Genomic DNA, 26,783 nt, shown 5'->3' on the forward strand with positions numbered 1-26,783 from the left:
AACGCGTCCGAACCCAAAACCCGACCGAAAAATTACCCCCAAAACCCCGAAATTCCTAAATCGGGACCAGGTTTTCATTTGGTTTGATGCGGGGGGAGATTTGGGGGGGACTGGGGGTACTGAGGCAGATTTGGGGGGTTCTTGAGAGGGACTAGGGGGGGATTTTTTGGGGAAATTTGTGGAATTTGGGGTTCCCGGGGGGATCTGGGGGGTCCCGGGGGGTCCCGGCCCTCTCCCAGCCCTCAGTTCCCCTCCCCTCTCCCCAAATAAATCCGAGCCCATTTCCGGGGCGCTGTGGGAGGGGGTCGAAGCCTTTATTGAGGTTCCCCCGAATTTGGGGGGGGTTTTCAGGAGCTGGAGCAGACGTGGCGCTGGCGGGGGGAGGGGCCGTCGGGGAGGGGGGGGAGGGGCGTGGGGGTGACCCCCTCCTCCTCCTCCTGCCCCTCCCCCTCCCTCCTCCTGCCCCTGCCCCCCCCTCCTCCTCCTGCCCCTCCCCCTCCCTGGGGGGGGCGTTGGCGGCGCTGAGCAGGGGGGGCTCTGGGGGGGGAGGGGCCGTCAGCGCCCCCAGACCCAATTCGGGCCCCTCCCCCCCCCAATCGGGTCCGTCCCCCCCATGGGAGCCCCTCCCCCCTCCCAAATTTGGGGGTTTGGGGGCGCTGCCCCTCCCCCACCTGCGCTGGGCTCCGAGGTTCCCACGGTTTCGGGCTCCTCCGAAACTTTGGGGGCTGAAAGATCTGGGGGTGGGAGGAGAAATCACCTGGAAACCCCCCCAAAATCCCTCCCAACCTCCCCTCAAAATCATCCCAAATCCCCCCAAAATCCCTCCCAAAATCTCCTTAAAAATCATCCCAAAAAATCCCTCAAAATCCCCCCAAAACCCGCCCCAAAATCCCTCCCCAAAACTCAAAATCCCCCCGAAACCTCTAAAAAAATAAATCAAAATCCCCTTCCCAAAAATCCCTCCCAAAATTCCCCCTCCCCTCCCCCTGTCCCCTCCCCTCCCTCACCTGTCCCCTCCCCTTCTCACCTGTCCCCTCCCCCTCGGCTCCGCCCTGGCTGCGCCGCTCCTGTGGGGGTGGGGGAGGGGCTCAGGTGAGCGGCTCCTCTCAGGTGTGACCCCTCCCCCACCCCGCCCCTCCCCCGCGCTCACCTGTGCGGGGCGGGGCCGGCGCGAGCCCCTCCCCCACTGCAGGTACCCCCCGAGCGTCAGCAGCGCCAGGAGAGCCCAATTCCCGGCCACGCCCAGCACGGCCGAGGTCAGCGGGAAGTGGTACAGCAGGTACCTGACAGGTGTGTGACAGGTGTGACAGGTGTGACACAGGTGTGGCACAGGTGTGTGACAGGACAGGTGTGTACAGGACAGGTATGACGGGTGTGGCACAGGTGTGTGACAGGACAGGTGTGACAGGTGTGTGACAGGAATGGGCTGGGGCTGAGCTCTGGGGAATCTCTGGGGTCTCAGGTGGTCAGGGCCAGGTGTGGTCTCACCTGAGCACCCCAGGGGTGGGGCAGGGCAGGTGTGGTCTCACCTGGGCACCCCAGGACAGGTGCGCGCTCACCTGAGGCCGCTGAAGTGCGCGTGCACGCGCAGCCGCGCCCCGTAGAGCTGCAGGCGCCGGCTGCGGATCTCCACGAAGGCGCCCACGGTCGGCGTGTACTGGGGAGGGGCCGGGGTCAGGGACCAAACCCCAAAATCTCCCAAAACCACCCCAAAACCTGGCTAAATCACCCCAAAACACCCAAAACCTGGTTAAAAACACCTAAAACCACCTAAAACCCGCTAAAATCACCCCCAAAACCACCCCAAAACCACCCAAACCTGGCTAAAACACCCAAAAACAAAACCCAAAACCACCCAAAAATCACCCAAAACCACCCTAAAATCACCCAAAATCACCCCAAACCACCCCAAATCACCCAAAGCCACCTAAAACCCACCCACCCAAAACCCTACGAACCACCCCAAATCCACCCAAACCTGGCTAAACCCACCCGAAACCACCCCAAATCCACCCCCATCCATCTGGTATCAGCAAAAGCACCCCGAAATCCCCCCCAGATATCCTCGGGGTGCCCAAATCCCCCCCGAACACACCAAAGAGCCCCGGGACCCCCGAAATATCCCAAAAACCGCCCCCGGGACCCCCCAAAATCCTTCTGGGAGCCCCCAGACCCATTTTGGGCCCCCCCCATTTTGGGCCCCCCAGATCCCGTTTTGGACCCCCAAAGTCCCGTTTTGGGGCCCCCCAGACCCCATTTTGGCCCCCCAGACCCCGTTTTGGACCCCCCCAGACCCCGTTTTGGCCCCCAGACCCAGGGATCCTCCCGGTAGCGCCCCATCAGCTCCAGCTCCAGGGTCTGGCTCTGCTCGGCGAAGCCGCTGAGGAAGAGGCCGGCGAAGGCGGCGGTGTGCAGCGCGCGCAGCAGGCGCGAGCGGTAGTGGAGCATGGCCTGCGGGAAGGGCCCCGAAACGCGCGGGATTCACCCCAAAAACCCAGCCAGGACCCGCGGGATTCACCCCAATCCAGCCCAAATCCAGCCAGGACCTGCGGGATTCACCCCAAAAACCCAGCCAGGACCCGCGGGATTCACCCCAAATCCAGCCCAAATCCAGCCAGGACCCGCGGGATTCACCCCAAATCCAGCCCAAATCCAGCCAGGACCCGCGGGATCCCCAGGGCTCCGACCCACAGGCATCAAATTCCCCCCAAAATCCCCGGAATTCCGACCCGGGAAGCGCAAATGGCACTGAGTTCCAACGCAGGGACCTCGAATCCGACCCCATCCCAGACCCCGGATCCACCCCAAATCCCCTCAGATCCCTTCAGATCCCTCCGCAAATCCCCCCAAATCCCATCCCAGACCTCATTCCCTCCTCCCAGACCTTCCTGGAATTCCAGGAATCCCCTCCCATTGCCTGTCCCTGTTCCCACTCCCATTCCCGTTCCCACATTCCCCGTTTCCCCTTCTTCCCCGTTTCCCGTTTTTCCCGTTCCCGTTTTTCCCTCTTCCCGCACCGCGCGCTCCGCCGTGGCCAGCGGCCGTCCCCCGGCGCCGTAGCACGTCAGCGACACCATGAACATTCCCAGCTCCCGGTTCACCGGAGACTCCGCAGCTCCAGCTCCAGCGAGATCCGGTAGAGCTGCCCATAGAGCAGCACCTGGGGACACCTGGGACAGGTGAGACCCTGGGACACACCTGGGGACAGCTGGGGACACCTGGGACACACACCTGGGACACACCTGGGGACACCTGGGGCAGCCCCATTTCCATTTTTGCAGATATTTTTGGGTCCTCCCCAGCCCCAAATTCCCGGAATTTTTCAGGATATTTCAGCCCCCAAATCCCCAGTTTTTTCAGGATCTTTCAGGATCCTCCCCAGCCCCAAATCCCCGATAATTTACGGATATTTTAAGGATATTTTTTAGGGAATTTTGAGGCCCCTCCCGGGCTCAAATTCCCATATTTTTACCACTCTTTGGCCCCAAATTCCCCGATTTTTCTGGGATATTTCTGGCGCCTTCCCAGCCCCAGATTCCTCAGGTTTTCACGACATTTTGTCACCACATTCCCCCACTGTTTTTAGGACATTTTGGCCCCAAATTCTCAAACATTTTTCGGATGTTTCCGGGGTTCTCCCAGACCCAAATCCCCTAATTTTTAAAGACGTTTTGGCCCCACATCCCCCCAGTTTTTGGGATATTTTAACTCCACGTTCACCCATATTTTTAGGATATTTTTAGGTCGCTCCCCAGCCACAACCCCCTCCCCAAATTTGGGATTTTCGGGACCTTCTCACGGTGCTCCCCCAGCAGGGAGACGTTGGCCGAGGGGAAGGAGCAGAGCTCAGGGCCGGGGCTGTCACAGTCCGACCTGGGGGGGCCAAATTCGGGGTCAGGGGTGCGAGATCGGGGTCCAAACCCCCAGAAACCCCCAAAACCCACCCCAAAATCCCCCAAAACCACCCCAAATCCCCCCAAACCACCCCAAAATCCCCTCAGAACCTCACCTGGCCCAGGTGTGCTCAGGGAAAACAACAGGAGGGCTTTAGAATTTTTAATAAATTTTTAATTTTTTTTTTTTTCCTGAATTTTTTTTTAAAGGGTTATTTTAGGGTGACTCATCTCCTCCCTCACCCCAAATTCTCATTCTAGACACCCCCAAATATTCTTGGAGTCCCCAAAAATCCTCAGCCTCCTTTCCAGGCACGCTCGGACACACCCAGACACACCTGGGCACAGCTGGACACCCCTGGGCCCCCCAAAAAAACCCCTCCTGGACCCCCCTGGGCACAGCTGGACCCCCCTGGGCACACCTGAGCCCCCAAAAAACCTCCCCTGGGCACAGCTGAGCCCTGGCAGCCGCCCCAAGGCAGGTGCCCGGTCCCACCCCGGTTCCCCCGTTCCCTGTCCCCGCTCCTCTTCCCGTTCCCCGTTCCCATTCCCATTCCCGTTCCCTTTCCCCATTCCCATTCCCATTCCCATTCCCCATTCCCATTCCCCATTTCCCATTCCCATTCCCGTTCCCCGGTTCCCGTCCCCTGGTTTCCCCCCTCACCTGAAGGCCAGGTGCAGCAGCCGCAGTTCCCTGTTCCCATTCCCCGTTCCCCATTCCCATTCCCCATTCCCCGTTCCCATTCCCGGTTCCCGTTCCCCGCTCCCATTCCCGTTCCCGGTTCCCCCCCTCACCTGAAGGCCAGGTGCAGCGGCCGCAGTTCCCCATTCCCATTCCCATTCCCCGTTCCATTCCCCGTTCCCATTCCCCGTTCCCGTTCCCATTCCCCATTCCATTCCCCATTCCCCCGTTCCCATTCCCCGTTCCCATTCCCATTCCCGTTCCCCCGCTCCCCCTCACCTGAAGGCCAGGTTGCAGCGGCCGCAGTTCCCCGTTCCCGTTCCCATCCCCATTCCCCATTCCCATTCCATTCCCCGTTCCCATTCCCCGTTCCCATTCCCCGTTCCCATTCCCCGTTCCCATTCCCTCGTTCCCATTCCCCGTTCCCATTCCCCATTCCCATTCCCATTCCCCGTTCCCCGGCTCCCCCCTCACCTGAAGGCCAGGTGCAGCGGCCGCAGTTCCCCGTTCCCATTCCCATTCCCATTCCCCATTCCCATTTCCCATTCCCATTCCCATTCCCCGTTCCCATTCCCCGTTCCCCGTTCCCATTCCCCGTTCCCATTCCCGTTCCCGTTCCCATTCCCCATTCCCATTCCCATTCCCCGTTCCCGTTCCCCGTTCCCATTCCCCATTCCCATTCCCATTCCCGGTTCCCCGGCTCCCCCCTCACCTGAAGGCCAGGTGCAGCGGCCGCAGCACGGCAGCCGCGGGCAGGTAAGCCCAGTAGAAGGAGCCGTAGAGGAAGAGCGAGGCCCAGAGCAGCAGCAGCGCCAGGCTCAGCCCCAGCGCGCCCCGCAGCAGCGCGCGCCGCGCCCCGCGCCCCACCTGCGCCCCCCAGGTGAGCAGCGGCGGCGGCGGCGGCGGCGGGAGCGGCCCCGGAGCCATGGAGCGCGGCGGGAGGGGAGGGGATCCCCATGGGAGGGGAGGAGCTGCGGGGGAGGTCAGGGGGAGGGAGGGGAGGGGAGGGAGGGGCGAGCCCCGCCCCCCCCGCCCCCCAAAAACCCACCCGCGCTGGGATCCCCGAATTCCGACCCCAAATCTCCCGGAATCCGACCCCGATCCGAAAGTTCCGTGTCCCACCCCCCTAAAACCCGCGCTGGGATCCCGGAATTCCGACCCCAAAATCCCGAAACCCCAACCCCGATCCGAAAGTTCCGTGTCCCGCCCCCCCCCCCCGATCCGAAAGTTCCGTGTCCCGCCCCCCCCCCCCGCCAAACCCTCGGAATTCCAACCCCAAAATTCCCTCCCGGACCCCGGAATTCCGACCCCCAAAATCTCCCGGAATTCCGACCCCCAAATCCCGAAACTCCAACCCCGATCCGAAAGTTCCGTGTCCCACCCCCCCCAAACCCGCGCTGGGATCCCGGAATTCCGACCCCCCAAAATCTCCCGGAATTCCGACCCCCAAATCCCGAAACTCCCTCCGTGATCCCCGAAACTCCAACCCCGATCCGAAAGTTCCGTGTCACCCCCGCCTCGCCAAACCCTCGGAATTCCAACCCCAAAATTCCCTCCCGGACCCCGGAATTCCGACCCCCAAAATCTCCCGGAATTCCGACCCCCAAATCCCGAAACTCCAACCCCGATCCGAAAATTCCGTCCCCCCCGCCAAAACCCTCGGGATTCCAACCCCAAAATTCCCTCCCCGACCCCGGAATTCCGACCCCAAATCCCGAAATTCCAACCTCGATCCGAAAGTTCCGTGTCCCACCCCCGCCAAAACCCGCGCTGGGATCCCGGAATTCCGACCCGCAAATCTCCCTGAATTCCAACGCCAAATCTCCCGGAATTCCGACCCCCAAATCCCGAAACTCCAACCCCGATCCGAAAATTCCGTCCCCCAAAACCGTCGGAATTCCAACCCCAAAATCCCCTCCCTGACCCCGGAATTCCGGCCTCCACCCCGACTATTCCCAGCCCGAAATTCCCACCCCAAAATTCCATTCCCCGACGCCAAGAATTCCCCTCCCCGGCCCCCCCAAACCTAGGATGGGGCGGTGCCAGAATTCCCCCTCTATCTCCCAAAAATTTTTTGGGGGAGGATTCCCGAAATTTCTGGGGCGACCCCCAAAAATCCGTGGGGGAGCCCCAAAATTCCCCCTCCCGTGCCGAGGGTTTGCAGGAGATTCCCCGAACCCTCTGGAGCAGCCCCGGATTCCCTCTCCGGACCCCAAATTTGGGGGAGGATTCCCCAAAATTCCCTCCCCGGCCCGGATTTTAGGGGGCGATCCCAAATTTGTGGGGAACCCCCAAAATCCGTGGGACAAAACCCCGATTCCTCCCGCCAATCCCCAAATCCCTGAGGGACTCCCAGAATTTTTGGAGGAATTCCCGAAATTCCCCAAATTCCTCCCCAGCCCCGAAAGCCCTCGCGGGTTTGGGGTCCCGGAGAGGAATTTTGGGGCGATTTTAGGGGATTTTGGGGGTCCCGAATGGCATTTGGGGCATCCCGGAGGGGAATTTTCGGGAATTTCGGGGCGATTTTGGGAAAAACGGGAGGATTTGGGGGTCCCGAATGGGATTTTGGGGAGCTTTTTTTGCGATTTCGGGGTCCCGGATGGGGTTTAGGAGGATTTGGGGCCCAGCTGTTGAGGATTTTAGGGATCCCGGAGGGGTTTGGGGGCAATTTTGGGGGTTGCAGAGAGAATTTTCGGAGTCCGGGGGAGTTTCTGAGGAGATTTTGGTGGATTTTCGCCGTCCCGGGGGGATCTCGGGGATTTTCGGGGGTCCCGAATGCGATTCCGGGGGTTTTAGGGTGAATTTGGGGAGGTTGGGGTCAATTTTTGGGGCAATTCGGGGTTCTTTGGGGCTCGTGCACCCTTACCGACTGCCGGCGACTCCCGCTTCCCGCCACGCCCTGGCCCCGCCCCCAGACCCGCCTCTTCCGGCCGCGGGCCCCGCCCCGGCCCCGCCCCGTTGGCCAATTCCGCCCAGGCCCCGCCCCGTTGGCCAATTCCGCCCAGGCCCCGCCCATTGGTCAATCCCACTTTAGCCCCGCCCCGCCCGCCCTCATTGGCTCCGCCCACTGCGGCCCCGCCGGGCCCCGCCCCGTTCCCATGGCAACAAGGGGGGCCGGGGGGGGGAATTGGGGGGAATTTTGGGGGTCCCGGGGGGATTTTGGGGTTTCTGCGGGGGCTGGGGGGTGTCGGGGTCCCTGAGGGGCTCGGGGGGGTCCCTGAGGGGATCCGGCGTGGGCGGGGTTTGGGGGGAATTTTGGGGCGATTTTTGGGGCGATCCGGGGTTTTGGGGGGTCCCTGAGGGGGTTCGGGGGGGTCCCTGAGGGGGTTCGGGGGGGTCCCTGAGGGAATCAGGGGGAGGGGAGGAGGGGTTTTGGGGGGACAGAATTTTGGGGGGGGGGGGGTCCCTTTACCCCCTCCCCCACCCTGAGCCCTCTCCCCATTTTAAGGAGGGGGAGGGGAGGGATTTTGCGGCGCCCCCCAAAATTGGGGAGGGGGGGAAAGGGGGGGAGGGGCAAGGGCGTGGTCCCCTCCCCCCCCCGCCCCGGCCCCGCCCCCTCCGAGCATCGCCGGGAGCGGAGCGAACGCGGTCCTGCACAGGTGGGGGAGGGGCGGGGGGGATTTGGGGGGTCCCGGGGGGGGGAGGGGGGGCGGGGAGCGATTGGGGGGAGATTTGAGGGGATCGGGATTTTGGGGTGGGGGGTGGAATTTGGGGGATTTGGGATGAAAATTGGGGGGGTGGGGGCTGGAATTTGGGAATTTGGGGGGCTGGAATTTGGGAATTTGGGGGGCTGGAATTTGGGAATTTGGGGGGCTGGGGGAATTTTGGGGAGCGGGGAATTTCGGGGGTTGAAATTTGGGATTTTTTTTTGGGGGGGGATTCGGGCGGGAATTTTGGGGGGGAAGTGGGGATGGGGTTTAGGGGAAAGGATTTTGGGGGAAATTTGGGGGTCCTGGGGCGGATTTTGGGGGGGGGATGGAGGGGGAGGGGGAGCAGCTCGGAGGAAATTTGGGGAGAAAATCTGGGATTTTAGGATGGGGAAAAATCGGGATTTTAGAGGAGGATTTGGGGAGGGAAATGTCGTTTTCCTTGGGGATTTTTTAAAATTATTTTTGTGGGTGTTTTTTTTTTTTAAGGTTTTTTTGAGGGTGGGTTTTTTAGGAGGGTCCCAAATATAGGTTAAGAGGAGGAAATTTGGGGTTTTGGGAAAGGATTTTGGGGGAGAGGGTTGGGGTTTTTGTGGTTTTTTTTTTTAGGGGAGGAAACATCACATTTAGGGGGCTTTTTATTTGAATTTTTTTTTAAATTATTTGGGGGGAGTTGGGGGTTTTTTGTTGGTTTGTTTTGGCGGTTTTTTTTTTTTTTAATTTTTTGGGGGAGGGTTGGTTTTTTTGGGGGGGTTCCCAATTTGGGGGTGCCCCCGCAGCCCCCCCATGAAGGGCGAGCCCCCCCCAGCAGCACCCTGAGCGTGGGCCAGGCCCGGAAAATGGTGGAGCAGCTGAAGATCGAGGCCAGCCTCTGCCGGGTCAAGGTCTGGGGGGAAAAACGGGAATTTGGGGAGGGCTGGAAAGATATTGGGGGTTAAAAATGGACACTTGGGGCGGGAAAACGAGGATTTAAGAGGGGTTCAGGGGGGTTGAGAGGGGAAAAATGAGATTTAAATGGGATTTGGGGGGGATTGAAATGGGAAAATGAGATTTAAATGGGATTGGGGGGGATTGAAATGGGGGAAAATGAGATTTAAATGGGATTGGGGGGGGATTGAAAAGGGAAAATGAGATTTAAATGGGATTGGGGGGGATTGAAATGGGAAAATGAGATTTAAACAGGATTGGGGGGGATTTAAATGGGATTTGGGGGGTAAAAATGAGGATTTGGGAGGGGTTGGGGGCGGATTCGGGGTTCCAGGGCCGGGATTGGGAATCGAGGGGGTGTTTGGGGGGCTCCCAGGTGCATTCCTGGGGTTCCCAGCTGTGTTTTTTTGGGGGTCCCGGCCCCGTTTCCCCCCGGTGCAGGTGTCCAAGGCGGCTGCGGAGCTGCTGAGCTACTGCGAGGCTCACGCCTGCGAGGACCCGCTGCTCACCCCCGTGCCCACCTCCGAGAATCCTTTCCGCGAGAAGAAATTCTTCTGCGCCCTCCTCTGAACCCCCCCAAAATCCCGGGGGACCCCCCCCTCACCTTCCTGGGCACCCCCGTGAAATTCGGGTCGATTTCACCCCAACAAGGAGGCGGAAAATGAGGGAGGGGGGATAAATTTGGGGGTTTTGGGGTTCCCCCCCATGGCTGGGACCTCCCCCCTAAATCGGGGACCCCCCAAAAAGCCTTGGGGTGGTCCCAGCTCAGAACTAGGGGGGGTGAGGGGGTTTTGGGGGTCCCCCCAACCCCAAAGTGCTTCAAGGATGGGCTCGGGGAAGGTTCTGGAAAGAGGGGAGGGGAGGGGGAATCCCCCTAAAATCACCCCCAAACTCCCTCTCCCCCCCTCCTCCAAACGGGGACCCCAAAACTTCAGGACGCGCCCAAAACTTCACCCCTCACCTCCCCCCAGCACCGACCCCCACCCAAATTTCGGCTCCAAGGGACCCCCGGGGGTTGAAGGGGGGTTCCCCCCCCTCAAATAAACACCTGGCGGCACAGACGGGCCCGGGGCTCTTTTGGGGGTCCACAAGGAAATGGGGTGTGGGGGAAATGGGATTGGGGGGGGGTCCCCAAAATGAAGGGGGGGGAAGGTGAATTTTGGATGGGGATTTGGGGGTGGGGGAGAAAGTGGGCAAGGGGAGGGGGCAGAGAGAGGAATTTGGGTCTGGGGAGGAGGAAGAGGAAGGAGGAGGAAGGGGAAGGAGGAGAAAGGGAAGAAGAAACGAGAAAGAGGAGGAAGAAGAAGGGGGAGGGAGGAGGAGGAAGGAGAGGGGAGGAGGAGGAAGGAGAGGGGAGGAGGAGGAAGGAAAGGGGAGAAGGAGGAAGGAGAGAGGAGGAGGAGGAGGAAGGAAAGGGGAGGAGGAGGAAGGAAAGGGGACGGGAGAGAGCGCCCCGGGCCCCGCGCCCCTGGGCGCCGCCATGACGGCCCGCGCATGCGCGGAGCCGCCACCGCCCCAAGATGGCGCCTCCCAGCACCCAAAATGGCGGCGGCCAGGAGCGAGGGGCCCCCGGCGGTCTCGGGGGGCGCCCCCGGCCCACGCGGGAGCCCCTTCCCCACGCCGCGACCCCTCCCCAGCACCGGGACCCCCAAAAATCCCCGTGGGGGGCGGAGGGGGCCCCCGTTCATCCCCCCCGCACCGCTCCCGCCGCAGCAAAGATGGCGGCGCCCACGACCCCGGTTGCCGTGGCAACCGAGCCCAGGCCTCAGGCCTCGGAGGAGGCCCGGCCTGCGCAGGGAGGAATGAAGGGATTAAATCTTTAATTAAATCTTTCATTCGGGAATTAATTCATTGGTCATGAGCTGCGCTTTGTCCTAAAGACACTGCAGCTCCAGAAGCGGGTGCGGAGCCCGGCTCTGTTAAACCCGCCCAGCTTCAAACCCAACAACCAGAGCTAAAACCAGCACCAGGACTGAGCTTGAACCCCGACTTCCTCTAAACCCACTTTAACCCTCAAACTCAGCTTTATCCCCCCCTCCCAAACATCATTTTAAACTTCCCAACTCTGTTTTAAACCCTCCAACCCCATTTGAACAGAGTTTAACCCCCAAAGCCAAATTTGATCATTCAGCCCACCCCGAAATCCCATTTTAACCCAGGCTAAACCCCCAGACCTGACTTTAACCCCATGAACAACACGATTTTAACCCCATAAAGACAATTTTAACAACATAAACACAAATTTTAACAACATAAACACAATTTTAAACACCCCCCGACTCATTTTTAACCCTTCTAAACCCGAGCCGAGCCCCCCCAAAAACACCACCCGAGGCCGCCCTGGGCTCAAGCGAATTTTCTTTATTTCTAAAAAGGGACAAAAGCGCCCGACACGGCCTGGGGGAGGGGCGGGGGAGGGCGCTGGCGGAATTTTGGGGTTTTTTTGTTTTGTTTTTTTGTCATTTTTGACCCCCAAAAAACCCCGGAAGGAACGACCACGAAAAAAGAGGAGAAAGGGGGTGAAAAGCGGCGGGGGCAGGGGCTGGGAAAGGACCCCCAAAATCAGGAAAAAAAAGGATTTTTATATATTTTTTTCCATGGATTTTTGTGGCTTGGTTGTTTTTAAAGGGTTTTTTTTTGGATTGTTTTTGTTTTATTTGAAAAAGGACCCGAAAAGCTCCGAAAGCGGCGGCGGCCGCCCTCTCCCCCCCCAAAAAAATCCCGAATTTGGTTTTTTGGGGGGGTTTCTCACACTGGGGGGATGGGGAAGGGGAGGGAGAAGAGGAGGGAGGAAAAATCCCAAAACGCCAAGAGAAAACCCAGGAAAAAACCCCAAAGAACGAAACTTTCAAAGGAAAAAACCAAACCCTTAAAAATAATATAAAAAAACCCCCCAATTTCTCTCTACGGAAAATGCCCAAAATTTCCCAATTTCCCCCCCCCAAATTCCCAATTTTCCCCCCAAAAGCCCCGAAATTAAAGGAAAAAAATCCCCATTATCAGAAACTCCATTAATTAATGAAGAGCCCCATTAATTAACGATTCCCTGATAATAGAGGAGCCATTAATTAATTGAGGTGCGATTAATGAACAGATCAATGAAGAGACCCCGGTAATGAAAGGCCTGGTAATAACCAAGGCCCCCCTGTTACAATTAATCATGAGTTAATTAAACCCCCCTCATTAACCGCAATTAAGGACCCCCGAGGGGGGAGGGGAGGATTTGGGGTCCCCCCTGTGCCCAACCCCCCTTTTCCCTGGGAATTCCCCAAATTTCATCAAATTCCACGGAAATCCCCCGAAATTCTGGAATTCCGTGGAAATCCCCCAGATCCCGACATTTTCCAGGGAATTCCATCACGGGGGGAGGGGAACATTCGGGGGGGTTTTTTCCCCTTTTTTCTCCACAAAGTCCCTCCCTCACTCCCAAAAAATGGGAATTTTCCCGTTTTCCCCATTTTTCCCCCCAATTCCGCCTCTTCCCGCCCCTCCCCGCCGAAACCTGCGATTTTTTTTTTCCCTCTTTTTTTTGTTTTTGCGCTTTTTTTTTTATACAATTACAACAAAATTCTTTCAACAAACTTTAAAAAAAATTTACATTTTCCATCTTTTTTTTGTCTTTTTTTTTTCTCCTTCCCCCCCCCCCCTTTTTTTTTTTTTTTTTTGGACTTTTTTTTCCTCTTTTCCCCTCCCTCCTCCCCTCTTTTTTTTTAATTTTAATTTTTTTTTCCAGCCCTCCCCCCTCCCCATCTCCCCCCCCCCCTTTTTTTTTTCCCCTCTCCCCCCTGCCCCGCCCCCACCTCCCCAAATTTCCGGGAATTTTGTTTGGGATGTGCCGGGGGTTCACCGGTAGCCCTGGTAGCCGTAGTAGTTCCTGTAGTACCGGTCTCTGTCCTGGTAGTAGTTCTGCCACTGGGGGAGGATTGGACTGGTTAAACTGGGAGAACTGGGAGGCTGAGACACCCCCCGGGACCCCCTGGAACCCTCCAGAACCCTCCGGAACTCCTGGAACCCTCCAGAACCCCCTGGAATGTCCCAGAAACCCACCCGGAACCCCCCTGGAGCCCTCCCCAGAACCCTCCAGAACCTCCTGGAACCCTCCAGAATGTCCCAGAAACCCACCCAGAACCCCCCAGGGAACCCCCAAGAACCTCCCGGAACCCTCCAGAACCTCCCAGAACCTCCCAGAATTTCCCTGCTGGATTGGATCCGAAAATCCCCAAATCCCGAAATTTCCCACCAGAATCATTCCTGGGGTCGACAACCCGGAGTAACCCCGGTGGGAATCCCGGTTTAACACTGACACAGATCCCGGGTTAACCCTGGTTTCACCCCAGTTTAGCCCTGACATAGATCCCAGTATAACCCCAGTTTAACCCCAGTTTCACCCGTTTAACCCCAATTTAACCAGTTTAACCCAATTTAACCCCAGTTTAACTCCGATTTAACCCCAGTCTAGCCCTAATGTAGATCCCAGTATAACCCGAGTTTAACCCCAGTTTAAGGCCTGGTTTAACCCCAATTTAACCCCAGTTTAACCCCAGTTTAAACCCCGGTTTCAGCCCGGTTCAAGCCCGGTTTCAGCCCGGTTTCAGCCCGGTTCCAGCCCGGTTCCAGCCCGGTTCCAGCCGCACCTCGCGGTTGTACTGCCGGTAGTAGTCGCGGTATCTGTTGTAGTCGTAGTCGCGCCCGTAGAACCGATCGTCGTAGCCCCGGTAGCGCTCGTAGAAGTTCCGGTAGCCCTGGGGGAGGAAGGGCGGTCAGGGCCAGTACAGACCAGTTCAGACCAGTATAAAACCAGTTCAGACCAGTAGAAACCAGGAAAAGACGGCAAAAACCATTAAAAACCAGCACAAGAACCAGACAGAACGGCCAAAGCCCAGTGACAACCCCTTCAACCAGCTTCAACCCATGTAACACCAGTCCAAACTGGGAAAGAACAGCTCAAACATCAAACCGGGACCCAGAAGTGCCGAGAAGAGAAACAACCGGGAAGGCGCCTGGAAATGGTCAGGGAGCGGGAAATGTCCCGGGAATGTCCCGGGGAATGTCCCAAAGGTGCCCTCGGTGACCCCAGAAGAAACCATCAGGGAGCGCTGTAAATGCCCCCAGGAGCGCCCCAGAGTGCCCAAAATCTGCTCTGGAAGTGCCTGGGAATGCCCAAAACCGCCCTGGAATTGCCCTGAGAGTGCCCAAAAACCGCCCTGGATGTGCCTGGAATGCTCAAATTACCTGAGAATGCCCCAAACCGCCCTGGAAGTGCCCCCTGAGTGCCCCAGAGCCCGGAGCCCCGGCACTCACCCGCGGTTCCCCGGCTGCCCCCAGTACTGCGGCTGCTGCTGCCCCCGTAGATGCGGCTGTCGTAGCCCCGGCGCTGCCCCCCGACTGCGGGCACCCAACGGCAACGGTCAGAGCCACAAATCCGGCCCAGAATACATCCAAATCCATCCCAATCCAGCCCAAAAAACCATCCAAAACAGCCCCAAACCCATCCCAAAATCCATCCAAATCCATCCCAAACCCCAGCCCAAATCCCATCCTGAATCCAGCCCCAAACCCAGCCCAAATCCCACAAACTCCACCCCAAATCCCCCCCATCTCCACCCACATCCCTAAATCCCATCCCCAGTCCGTGTCCCAGCCGGATCCCGCTTTTCCCTCCCCAAATCCCACCTTTTCTTTCCCCGTTTTCCCACTCCCGCCCCGACCGTAGCCCTGGCCGTGGTTCTGCCGGTTGCGTCTGTTCCCGGTTTATCCCGTTTTTTATCCCATTTTATCCCGTTTTTTCCCCCATTTTTCCCCATTTTATCCCGTTTTTCCCCGTTTTATCCCGTTTTTTCCCCGTTTTTTCCCCATTTTATCCCGTTTTTCCCCATTTTATCCCGTTTTTTCCCCGTTTTATCCCGTTTTTTCCCCGTTTTTCCCCGTTTTCATCCCGTTTTCCGGCCCCTGACCGTAGCCCTGGCCGCGGTTGCGGTTCTGCCGGTTGCGCTTGTTGCGGTTGTTGCGCCGGTTCCCGCGTTTCTCCGACGGCGGCAGCAGCTTCCGCGCCTCCTCCTTCCAGCGCAGCACCAGCGGCGCCGCCTCGTCCCGGCCCAGCTCCCCGAACACAACCTCGTCCACGTACTCGCTCTTCTCCGGGAGCGAGTAATTGGCTGCAAAAAACGGGGAAAGTCGGCACCGGAACGGGGGGAAGTAACGGGATTTATTGGGGGGAAAACAATGGAATTTATTGGGGGAAAATAATGGAATTTATTGGGGGAAAATACCGGATTTATTGGGGGAAAATACGGAATTTACTGGGGGAAAACAGGGAATTTACTGGAGGGAATAGGGAATATACTGGGGGAAATACAGATATTATTGGGGGGAAAATAGGGAATTTACTGGGGGAAAATAATGGAATTTATTGGTGGAAAAACAGGGAAATTACTGGGGGGAAATAATGGGATTTATTGGGGAAAAATAATGGAATTATCGGGGGGAAAATACGGAATTTCCATTTCCAATTTCCCATGGGATTTTTTCCAGGCTTTTTCCCATTTTTTATTTTCCAGCTGGGAAAAAAAATCCCCTCGGGAGCCCCAGAACCCGGGAGAGCGCCGCGATTCCCCGCGCCGTTTCCTCCGCTCTCTTCCCAGTTTTCCCTGGGTCTTTTTCCCATTTTTCCCCCTCCTTCTCCCGGGGCTTTTTTTTTTTTTTTTCCCATTTTTTTTTTCCCTATTTTTTCCCCCTTTTCCCCAGGTTTTTCCCCGGGGTTTTTCCCCGTTTTTCCCCGGGTTTTTTCCCATTTTTCCCCCGTTTTCCCCCACCTTTCATCTCCAGCATGACCGACTCGGGCACGTCGTCGCCCTCGGCCTGGCGCCGCTGCTCCAGGCGCTGCTCCCAGTCCGGCTCCGGCGGAACGATCACCACCACTTTGCGGGAAAAGCCCTTGAAGGCCGAGAGCTTCCGGCGCTTTTTGCCCCGAGTTGTACACGTTGCACTGGGGGGAAAAAAAAAAACGGGAATGTGGGGGAAAAAATACCAGGATTTGGGGGAAAAAAATGGGATTTGGGGAAAAAAAACCTGGGATTTGGGTCAGGAACTGGGGGGTTTGGGATGTAGAACGGGGATCTTTGGGATGAGCTCTTGAAGGGTTTTTGTGGGTGGGTTTTCCTGGGATTTTTTTTTGAGGGTTTTTTCCCCTGGATTTCCTGGGCTCGTTTCCCCAGACTTCTCGGGCCGGTTTCCCGGCGTTCCCTGGCCCGTTTCCCCGGATTTCCCGGCGTTCCCTGGCCCGTTTCCCTGGATTTGCCGGCGTTCCCGGGCCCGTTTCCCTGGATTCCCGGGCCAGTTTCCCTGGATTTCCGGGCCCGTTTCCCTGGATTTCCCGGGCCCGTTTCCCTGGATTTCCCGGGCCCGTTTCCCCGGATTCCCGGCATTCCCGGGGTACCTGGTCCAGGATGAAGTTGCGGCGGGCGCGCGGCGCGATCTGCACCAGCTTGCTAAGGCACTGCGCCGCCTGCTGAGTCAGCAGCTCCCGGCTCTTGGCGTCCAACTCCTCCGGCTCCGGCCCCCGCGTCTGCCGCAACGGGAATTCGGGAATTCAGGGATTCGGGAGCACGGGAAAGGGCCGGAGGAGATCCAGGCCGGGGGAGCCTGGCTCTTGTCTGGGCCACAGATCCCAGCCCAGCATTCCCACAGACCCCAGCATTCCCACAGACCCCAGCATTCCCACAGACCCCAGCATTCCCACAGACCCCCGGGATGCTGACCCTGAGCTGGTGCAGGACGCGCTCCGTTCCCAGGATGTTGTAGCGCTTGTCCCGGTTTTCCTGGGAATGTTTCTGTGCCCACTGCGTCTTCCCGGAGCCCGGGAGCCCCACCATGAGCAGCACCTGCGGGAGAGGAGGGAGGAATTCCCGGATGGAACATCGGCATTCCCAGGGCATCCAGGGGCACTCGGCGCCGGGATCCCCGACGGAGCAGGGCTCAATTCCCAGGGGCACAAACACCGGGATTTCTCATGGATCCAGAGGGACAAACCCCAGGATTCCTGTGGGATCAGTGCTGGATTCCCAATGGATCCAGAGGGACAAACCCCAGGATTCCCGCGGGATCAGTGCTGGATTCCCAGCAAACCCTGAGCCATCATCACTGCAAACCTCCCACAATCCCCAGGGCATCCCCAGGGAACCCCCCCTGGAATCCCCATGGAAACCCCAGGAAATCCCCAGGGAATCCCCAGGGAATCCCCAGGGAATCTGCAGGGAATCACCAGAGAATCCCCAGGGAATCCCCGGGGAACCCTCCCCAGGAAATCCCCCAGGAATCCCCCAGGAATCCCCCTGGAATCCAAAGAGAATACTCAGAGAATCCGCAGGGAAACCCCAGGAAATCCCCCAGGAAATCCCCCTGGAATCCCCATGGAATCCCCCTGGAATCCCCCCCCAGAATCCCGCGCCCACCTCGCACTCCTGGGTGCTGCGGGGCCCCGGCGGTGTCCGGACCCTGTCGGGCGCGGGGATCTCGTGGATGAAGACGAAGCCCTCGGGGACGGGCGCCAGCGGCTGCGGGCGCTGCCCGAAGTTGAGCTCCACGGCGCAGCCCTTGCACAGGACGTGGGGCAGCAGCGCCCGCGGCCCCAGCGCCGCCTTGGGCACGCGGAACGCGGCGCCCAGCTCCTGCCCGTTCTTGGAGAACGACAGCTCCACCAGCTCCGCGCCCTCGAAATCCTGCAACCGCCGTTTTGCCCATGGTTTTCTTCTATTTTTCCCAGTTTTTTTCTTTATTTTTCCCTTTTTTTTCCGTTTTTCCCAGTTTTCCCCTTTTTTGTGTGTTTTTCCTGGTTTTTTTCCTTTTTTTTCCATTCTTTTCTGGTTTTTCCCAGTTTTTTTACTGATTTTCCCCTGGGGTTTTTTTTTCTGTTTTCCCAGTTGTTTCTCCTCTCTTTTCCCTTTTTTCCCCATTTTTTCCCCGTTTTTCCCAGTTTTTTTCCTTTTCTTTCCCTTTTTCTTTCCCGTTTTTTAAAATCCATCACCTTTCCCAATCCCAGCAACGTCCCTCTGTGCTTTATCCCGCTTTGCCTTGACTTCTTTCAGCTCTTTTCCTCATTTTTCCAAGTTTCCCCCCATTTTCCCAAACATTTTCAGATTTCCCTGGTCTCTCCCCAACTATCTCCTGATTTTTCCAGCTTTTCCCTTAATTTCAAGGATTTTTCAGTGTTTTCCCCCAGAATTTCCCCATTTTTCCCCAGAATTTCCCCAATTTTCCCCTTTCTCACCGCAAAGCAGCCGATGACGTCGTTCTCCCCGAAGCTTTCCCCGAATTCCTCGAATTTCCCATTTTCCACCTTCAGCCCCCGCCCGTCAAAACCGTAGGAAAATTCGTCCTCCCTGGAACGGGGCAAAAAAACGGGATTTGGGGCTGGATTTGATGAATTCCGATGGGTTTGGGGATTTTTCAGTGGGTTTGGGGCTGGATTTGGGAATTCCGAAGGGTTTGGGGGACGGAGGAAGGGATTTTGGGGATGGGAAAATGTGAATTCCGGGATCCCGAAGGGGATTTGAGGAGGAATTTGGGATGGATTTGGGGATTCTGGATGGGAAGGGGGAATTTTGGCATGCCAAATGGATGTTGGGGCTGAATTTCCCAATTTTGGGGCTGGATTTGGGGATTTTCCAGTGGATTTGGGGCAGGATTTTGGGATTTTTCAGTGGATTTGGGGATGTTCAGTGGATTTGGGATTTTTCAGAGGATTTGGGGCCGGATTGGGGATTTTTCAGTGGGTTTTGGGATTTTTCCGTGGATTGGGGCTGGATTTGGGGTCTCACCCAGCTGGGAGTGGGAGAAGTCCACGGACCAGCCCACCCTGAGCAGCGGCACCTCGGAGCTCCCTCCTTCCCCGGGAGGTTCTGAGACACCTGCGCGGAGGAAATTCCGGATTTGGGATCCAAAAACCTCAGGGAAAGGGAACGGCGGCAGCAAAAAATCCCCAAAAATCCCCAGAGCCCGCTAAAGCCGGAACCAAAACCCCCAAATCTCCCCGGAACTCCTAAAACTCTCCCTGAAAAACCCTGAATGCTCCCAAAGACCTGCCCAAAACCTCCCGAAATCCCAGAAATCCCCTCCAAAACATCCCGGAACCACCCCAGGAACGCCCCCAAAACCCTCCCAAATCCCTCGGACCCTCCCGAAAAAGCTCGGGTTGTATCCGGAACACCCCGAGCCCACCCAAAACCAAACTCAAACCCCCCCAGATCCCCTTTTTTCCCTTTCTTTCCCCGGGCAGAGCGGCCCCCGCGGCCCCATCCGGGATTCCCCGGGGATTTTCCCGGATTCCCACCTTGGCCTGGAAGCAGACGCGGCCGCGGGTGACGCCGTGGGTGCTGCGGGCGCCGGCCCAGAGCCCCGGGAAGCGCTCGGAGAAGAGCGGCTGCCCCCCGTAACGATCCCGGCTCGCCCGGAACTGCAGGTCCGACGTGTCTGCCGAGGCAAAATTCCCAAATTCCGGCCCCGGGTCCCGCCGGGATCCCCGAGAAGCGGCGCCGGAACCCGCGGGGGAGCGGCAAAAACCCGCCCCGGGCCGAATCAAACCCGGCTCGAATCGAGAGAGAGATGGGGTGATCCCGAAAAATCCTCACGGAATTCCTCATTCCCACCCCAAATCCCTGAAACCGGGGAAAAAAAAAAACAACAACCTCCCTGAAGCGATCCCAAAATTCCACCTGGAACTGAGGCAAAGTCAGCTCAAATCCCAAAATTCCTGGATTTCTAGACAAAACCCGCTTTGGATTGAGTGAAATCCACCTGAAACCATCCCAGAAACTCCCAAATCGTCCCAAAAAAAATTCAAAAATCATCCAAAGAATTCAAAAATCATCCAAGGAATTCAAGAATCATCCAAGGAATTCAAGAATCATCCAAGGAATTCCAAAACCATCCCCAAAATTCCCAAATCCTACAAAACAAAATTATGGACGATCTCAAAATTCCCCCCACAAATTCAATGGAATCTCCCCCGGAAACGCCCCAAATTCCGTAAATCCTTGAGAAACGCCTCAAATCCTCAAGGACGGCTCTGAGCTGATCCCAGAAATCCCCGGAATTCCCGAATTCCCGTACAGGTGTCGAGGATCACCAGCGTCTCGTCCTCCTCCCCCTCCGGCGGCTCCTCCTCCGGCGGCGGCGGCGACTTGGATCTGCGGGATTGGGAAGATCCCAACGTTTGGGGGAAATCCCCGATTCTGGCAGGGAAAATCCCAAACCCAGAGCCGAGGAGGAACTTCCAGAAAATCCCAAATTCTTCGGGAATTCTGGGGTCCCCAAAACTCCCGGGCTCTCGCACCCTTTGGGGACCCAGAATTCCAGAAATTGGCAATTCCCTGATTTCGGGACCTCTCCAGAACTTTAAGGATAATCCCAACCCCCAACCCTTTGGGAATCCCCATTTCTGAGACCCCAAAATTCCCAAAACTCCCAGAAAATCCCCAAAACTCCCAGAAAATCCCCACTGTGAGCTCCCTCATTTTGGGACCTCCCCAGAGGCTCTGGGACCATCCCAAACCCCCCCCAAAAAACCCCGAAAAAAATTTAAAAAAAAATCTAGGAAAATCCCTTCTTGTCCCGAAACCCCAGAAATTCCCAGAAAATACCAGAAATTCCCAGAAATTCCCAGAAAATCCCCGAAACTCCCAGAAAATCCCCGCTGCGAGCTCCCTCTTTTCGGAACCATCATAATCCCCCCTGAAAACACCCTGAAAAAACCTGAAAAAAAAATCCAGGAAAATTCCTTCTCATCCTGAAACCCCAGAAACTCCCAGAAAATACCAGAAATTTCCCGAAACTCCCAGAAAAATCCCCACTGCGAGCTCCCTCATTTCGGGACCATCCCAAACCCCCCCCCCCTGAAAAAAACACCCAGGAAAAAAAAAAATCTGGAAAAAAAAAAAAAAATCCAGGAAAATTCCTTCTCGTCCCGAAAGCCCAGAACATTCCGGAAACGCGCCGGGGTCCCCACCGGCTGTTGTAGGCCTCCTCGCGGAACTCGTGGTAGGCGCGGCCGTGCTCGTCCTTCTCGTCCCGCAGCCGCTTCACCCCGCGCCGCTCGCCCTCGGCGCCCGCCGCCTCCTTCTCCTCCTCCCCTGCGCGACACCCCGGCCTTCCTCGGGATTCGCCCCCAAAATTCCCGGCGTTTCCCCACGGAGAACGAACCCCGAGGCCGCCAAAGCCAAATTCCCGCCTTTTTTTTTTTTTTTTTTTTTTTTTTCCGGGTGGAAAAGGGTTAAAATTGAGGGTTTTTTGGGATTTTTTTTTAAATTATTATTATTTTTTGGAGGGTAAAAATTTGAATTTTCGACAGAATATTCCGTGGGAATTCCAAAGTTTTAACAGACTGATTGGCTTGGAGAGCTCCAAAGCCAAAATCCCAAGTTTTTTCCTTCGCAATTAAGTCAAAGAGTCCCTGAGGAGTTCTGGAGTTTTAAAGGAGTTTTGGCATTTTAAAGGAATTTTGGAGTTTTAAAGGAATTTTGGAGTTTTAAAGGAATTTTGGAGTTTTAAAAGGAATTTCGGAGTTTTAAAGGAATTTTGGAGTTTTAAAAGGAATTTCCAGCTCTTAAGAGTGAAAAAAACTGGTTGAAATTCAACTCATTCTTCTTAAAAAGCGAACTCAAGTGAAGCGTTCCATGAAAATCTTGGAGTCTTAATGGATTTTTTCAGGTTTTAAAGGTCAGAATGTGGTTAAAGCTTGCTCAGATCTTTTCTTAAGTGCCAATTAAATCAAGCACTCCATGAAAACCTTGGAGTTTTAATGGATTTCCTGGGGTTTAGAGTAGCAAAAAAGGCCAAAATTTCAAATTTTTTTTCCTTAAAACTTAATTAAATAAAGACGTCCCATTGAAATTTGGGGTTTTCCCGGCTTTTGGAGTTGTGAAGTGGCAAAAATTCCAACTTTTTCCTTAAAAACGATTAAAATAAAAATATTCCACTAAAATATTGGAGTTTTAATGGATCACCCAGGTCTCAGAGTGGCAAAATTAAACCTCAGGAAGCAGAAATTCCCACCTGGAATGGGTAAAAAAAAAGCCACAAAACCACTTAAAAGCCTTTAAAATGTAAAATTCCCCTGGGGTTTTCATGGAAAAGGAAAAATTCCAGATCAAGACCCCATTGGTTCATTAAAAACCGGAAAATCCAAATTAAAAAAAATTCAATAAATCCAACAAGAAAATCCAAGAAAACATACACACACACAAAAAATCCCAATTTTTTCCCCTTGGTTGGCCAAAAAAGTCCTGAAAGTCCAACAAATGTGGAAATCGTCCCATAAAATCCAACTTTTGCATTTTAGCAGAGTCCCACAATGGAGATTTTCCACCTCTTATCCCATAAACATCAAAGTTTGGGATAAAAACAGGAATAATTTCATTTCATCCTCAGCAAGATTCTGTTCCATGGTGATCTGTGCTCATCAAAGCCCCCCAAAATCAGGATTTTCCCTCAAAAAGCAGCATTTTCCCCCTCAAATCCCAGGATTTTTCACTAAAAAAATCAGTATTTTCCAACAAAACCCAAGATTTTCCCTCAGAAAACATAATTTTTTCCTCACAAATCATTATTTTCCCTTCAGCAATAAAGACTCTCCCTCAAAAGTCAGGGGTTTTCCCTCAAAAAATCACAACTTTCCTTTAAAAATCCAGATCTTCCCCTCAAAAATGTGGATTTCCCCCTCCAAATCTGAAAACTTTCCCCAAACCCAGAGACTTCTCCTTAAAAAAAACAAAAATTCCCCAATTTTCCCAACACTTTCATTCCGATTATTTCTCCAAATTCAAAACTTTTCCTTTCAAAAACCGGGAATTTTCCCTCCAAAATTCCTAAAAACCAGGAGCTTTCCGTTCCAAATGTGCATCTTCCCCACATCCCCAGATTTTTTCTCTAAAAACCAGGAATTTTTTCCCCCGACTTTTCCCTCACAATCCGGGCTCTTTTCCCAAAATCCAACTTGGAATTCGTTAATTCCCGGAATTCCGTTGATTTTCCCCTCAAGCCGCGGCTGCAGAAAACCAAACCCAACTTTTTCCCGCTTTCTTTCTTTCCCTCCCAAATCCCGATTTTCCCTCTCGGCACCGGGATTTTATCCCCAATTCCTGGGCTTTCCAAAACGGAACAAACCCTTCGTCCCAAAAATAACCCTCGGGATCCTTCCCCTCGGAAATTGGGAATGAGGCCGAAATTGGGATTTTTCGGGGGGAAATGGGAATTTTGTGAGGGGGAAGGAAGCGAGCGGCTCCCTCCCGAGGGTCCCGGGCTCCTTTTCCCCGTTTTGGGAATTTTTTTCCCCCGGTTTTTGGAATCCCTCCCGAAGATCCCGAGGATCTTTCCCCGTTCTTTTCCCGATTTGGGGGATTTTTTCCCCCTTTTTCCCCCCCGGTTTTGGGGACCTTTCCTGAGCATCTCGAGGTTCTTTCCCGGTTTTTTTGCACGATTCGGGAGATTCATTCCCCGTTTGTTGTTTTGTTTGTTTGTTTGGGGTTTTTTTTTCCCCCCTCCCCCCGGTTTTTGGGACGCCTCCCGAAGTTCCCTTCCCAATTCCGGGAATCCATCCCGAGGATCTGTCCCGGTTCCGGGCGTTCTTTCCCGGTTCCGGGGGTCGCTCCCGAGGATCCCGGGGTTCATTCCCGGTCCCGGGGGTTCCTGTCCCGGTTCATTCCCGGTCCCGGGGGTTCCTGTCCCGGTTCATTCCGGTCCCGGGGGTTCCTGTCCCGGTTCATTCCCGTCCCGGGGGTTCCTGTCCCGGTTCTTTCCCCATTTTCGGGATCCCTCCCGAGGATCCCGGGGTTCATTCCGGTCCCGAGGGTCTCTCCCGGCTCTCCCCCATCGCTCACCCGCCGGCGCCTCCTCCTCCTTGGCCTCGGCCGCGGCCGCTTCGTCCCCGCTGGGCGCCTCCTCCGGCGGCCGCTCGGCCCCGTTCACGCCTTCTCCTCCTCCTCCTCCTCCTCCTCCTCCACCCTCGGCCGCTTCGGCCTCGGCCTCGGCCGCGGCCGCCGCTCCCTCCTCCTCCTGAGGCGGCTGCAGCGGCTCCGACGCCGCGGGCTCGGCCGGGGCCGCCTCCTCTTCCTCCTCCTCCTCCTCCTCCTCCCCGGGGGGGCCGGGCTGGGCCGGGGCCGCCTCGGGGGCCGCGGCGGCCGCTTCGTCCTCATCGGCCAGCAGCGCTTCCTCGTCCTCTTCCTCCTCCTCCTCCTCCTCCTCTTCCTCCTCCTCCTCCTCCTCCTCGTCCCCGCCGTGGGGCCGCCCGCCCGGGCCTCCCGCCGGCCCCGCTTCCCCTGCGCAGCTCGAGGCCGCCGCGGCCGGGCCTCCCCCGCCGCCGCCGCCGCCGCCTTCCTCGGGCCCCGCCGCTAACATCTCGGCGTCCAGGGCCTCCTGCAGCCGCTGCGCCAGCTCCACCTTCAGCCCGCGGGCGTCCAGGCCGCGCCGGCCCAGCTCGGCCCGCAGCTCGGTCACCTTCAGCCGCTTCACGTCCATGGCGGGGCCGGTGTGCGGGAAGGGGGGGAAAGGGGCCGCGGGGCGGGGGGGGAAGGGAAGCGGAAGCGCGGGCGCGCTGAGGCGGCGGCGCCGAGGCCGGAGCGCGAGGCCGGGCCGGGCCCTGAGGCCGCGGGGCGGGGACTGAGGGAGGGAAGGGGCGGAAGGAAGGGGGCGGAGAAGGGACGGGTCGGGGTTGGCGGGGTGGGGGAGAAGGGGAGAAGAGAGCGAGAGCGCGAGGCGGGGGCCGCCGCCGCTGGCGCGGGGAGGGGGCGGCCGGAGCGCGGAGCGATCGCCGGGCCCGTCCCGCTCCCGCCGCCGCCGCCGCCTCAGCCGCGCCTGCGCCGCCGCCGCCCCTCAGCCGCGCCCCCCCGCGCGCCGCGCGCCGCCCTTCCCGCGCCTGCGCCGCGCCTGCGCGCCCGCGCAAACCCCCGCCCGCGCCGTCTCGGCGCGCAGGCGCGGCGCAGGCGCGGGGAGAAGCCCCCGCACGGCGCGCAGGCGCCGCGGCCGCTCTCCCCCCCCCCCCCCCCCCAGCCCCACCTACGTGCGCAACGGCCGCCGCGAGTGTGGCGGCGGCTCCGCCGCTTCCCCTCCCGTCCTCCCCGCGCGCGGCCCGCGCCCGCCGCTCGGATTTTCTGATTGGCGCCGGCCGCGCCGTTCTGCCCGGCGACGGCGAAAAGCCGCGCTCCTATTGGTGGAGGGGGCGCTCGCCTCACGCGCGGTTTCCCGCCCGCCGCGGCGCCGCCATTTTGTTTCGGTGGATGAAGGGGTGGGGGGGGGGCTCAGCGCGCTGCCGCTGGTGGGAAAAGGGTTAAAAATGTGTAAAAATACAGACAATAAACAAGATTCGTTTAAGTTTGAAATTGGGAGCGGAAGAAGCGCGGAGGCGGAGATTGGCCCGCGCTTCATTCAAGAAACCCGCTGTTCCCAGCTCCCCTCGGGGATTTATTCAATAAAACCCTTCAAACCCCTCACACGCTCCTTTTAACACTATCAGTATTTATTATTACCCACATCAAGCTCCAGTTTCACCCGGAAAGCGCCGTGATGACGGAGTTTAACCCCGAAAGGAGGCGCGGGGGAGGCGCCGCCATCTTGAGGCGCGCTGTGAGGGAAAACCCGGAGCCGCCGGAGTCGGGCGCGCACAGAGCCGCGGGGCCACTTAAATAAAAACCGCGCAATTCACCGACTAAACCAATTTCCAAGACACCAAAAAGTTGAATCTGTTTTTTCACACAGGAAATTCCCCCGAGGGGGGTGCACCGTTCCCGGAGGCACTGCAATACCGGGACGATGCGCGGAGCGGATGGAGCAAGCTCCGGGTCCAACTCCCGAGCCCAAAAATCCGTTTAATATGAAGTCCTCTCATCGAGGACGTATCAGATATTAAACTGATAAGAACAGATACTACACTTGATCTTAGCCAAAAGGCCGAGAAGCGATACCCGGCGGCTGCCGCGCTGTGAGCCCGGCCCCACCCGCCCCGCTCGCACCTCACGGGCACCCCCACGCCGCAGCCCCGGCCGCTCCCAGCCGGTCCCGGGCTCCTCCCGCATCTCCTCCCGCACCTCCCGCCCGCTTCCCGCATGCAGCGACCCCGCCGAACCCCGAAATGCCCCCCAAAACCACTCCCAGCATGCCCTTCGCGCTAACCGAGCTAATATGCATAACCCCGCCCGATATGCAAATGACCAGCCGGGCTTTTTGCGTGGCCCGGCGCGCCTCTTTCCCGCCTCGCTACGTGATTGGCCGGCTGCCCCCCTTAATTTGCATCGCCCCGCCCCCGCCGCGGCGCCCGTTGGGGTCCCACCTTGCCCCCCCCACCGGGGAGGGACAGCGGAACGCAGGACGGCCCCAAAACCCCAAATCATCCCCAAAACCCTTTCCCCGCCCCAGAACTGACCAAAACTGCTCAAAGTGCCCCAAAACCTTTCCCGGGGGTGAGTGGGTGGGGATCTCGGGACCCCAAATCGCAACCCCAGAGCAGGTGGGGAGGTCGGGATTCACTGAGAGGGTGACAAGAGGTGACACCCCAGGGACCCCTCAATCCCCGTGGGTGTCTCACAGCTCATGGAGGGGTAACACAAAGGGAGAGACCCCCCCAAAATTCCTGTCCAAAGGGAGCCGGGT

The 26,783-nt window shown here is 57.3% G+C and overlaps 3 protein-coding genes and 1 non-coding gene across 4 annotated transcripts; 1 reads left to right on the top strand and 3 right to left on the bottom strand.

Moving 5' to 3' along the window:
* Nucleotides 1–74: 74 nt before the first annotated feature.
* BSCL2 (BSCL2 lipid droplet biogenesis associated, seipin) lies at nucleotides 75–7,479 on the bottom strand. Its single transcript, XM_058424299.1, is given in 13 exon segments — nucleotides 75–151; nucleotides 475–537; nucleotides 672–734; nucleotides 1,028–1,067; nucleotides 1,151–1,283; nucleotides 1,560–1,656; nucleotides 2,316–2,451; nucleotides 3,018–3,112; nucleotides 3,115–3,160; nucleotides 3,792–3,873; nucleotides 5,288–5,546; nucleotides 6,303–6,378; nucleotides 7,442–7,479. Coding segments are annotated over 11 exon segments (1,047 nt in total). The 5' UTR covers nucleotides 5,503–5,546; nucleotides 6,303–6,378; nucleotides 7,442–7,479.
* A 608-nt stretch (nucleotides 7,480–8,087) lies between these two features.
* Nucleotides 8,088–10,210, top strand: GNG3 (G protein subunit gamma 3; the record flags this gene model as incomplete). Its single annotated transcript, XM_040054507.1, has 3 exons — nucleotides 8,088–8,174; nucleotides 9,002–9,106; nucleotides 9,591–10,210. Coding segments are annotated over 3 exons (321 nt in total), but the record flags the coding sequence as incomplete, so codon positions are not given.
* A 2,741-nt stretch (nucleotides 10,211–12,951) lies between these two features.
* Nucleotides 12,952–24,676, bottom strand: HNRNPUL2 (heterogeneous nuclear ribonucleoprotein U like 2). The gene is given in 17 exon segments (XM_058424300.1): nucleotides 12,952–13,061; nucleotides 13,784–13,891; nucleotides 14,447–14,485; nucleotides 14,488–14,534; nucleotides 15,104–15,304; nucleotides 15,962–16,106; nucleotides 16,108–16,134; nucleotides 16,585–16,713; nucleotides 16,907–17,029; nucleotides 17,600–17,866; nucleotides 18,415–18,526; nucleotides 18,964–19,024; nucleotides 19,027–19,054; nucleotides 19,477–19,616; nucleotides 20,256–20,332; nucleotides 21,151–21,274; nucleotides 24,020–24,676. Coding segments are annotated over 17 exon segments (2,334 nt in total). The 5' UTR covers nucleotides 24,657–24,676; the 3' UTR covers nucleotides 12,952–12,992.
* Nucleotides 24,677–25,905: 1,229 nt separating this feature from the next.
* Nucleotides 25,906–26,096, bottom strand: LOC120748378 (U2 spliceosomal RNA). The gene has a single exon (XR_005699345.1). It is a non-coding gene; the product is annotated as a U2 spliceosomal RNA (small nuclear RNA).
* Nucleotides 26,097–26,783: the final 687 nt, after the last annotated feature.

This window comes from Hirundo rustica (genome assembly GCF_015227805.2).
Source record: "Hirundo rustica isolate bHirRus1 chromosome 38 unlocalized genomic scaffold, bHirRus1.pri.v3 SUPER_38_unloc_3, whole genome shotgun sequence".
NCBI lineage: Eukaryota > Metazoa > Chordata > Aves > Passeriformes > Hirundinidae > Hirundo > Hirundo rustica.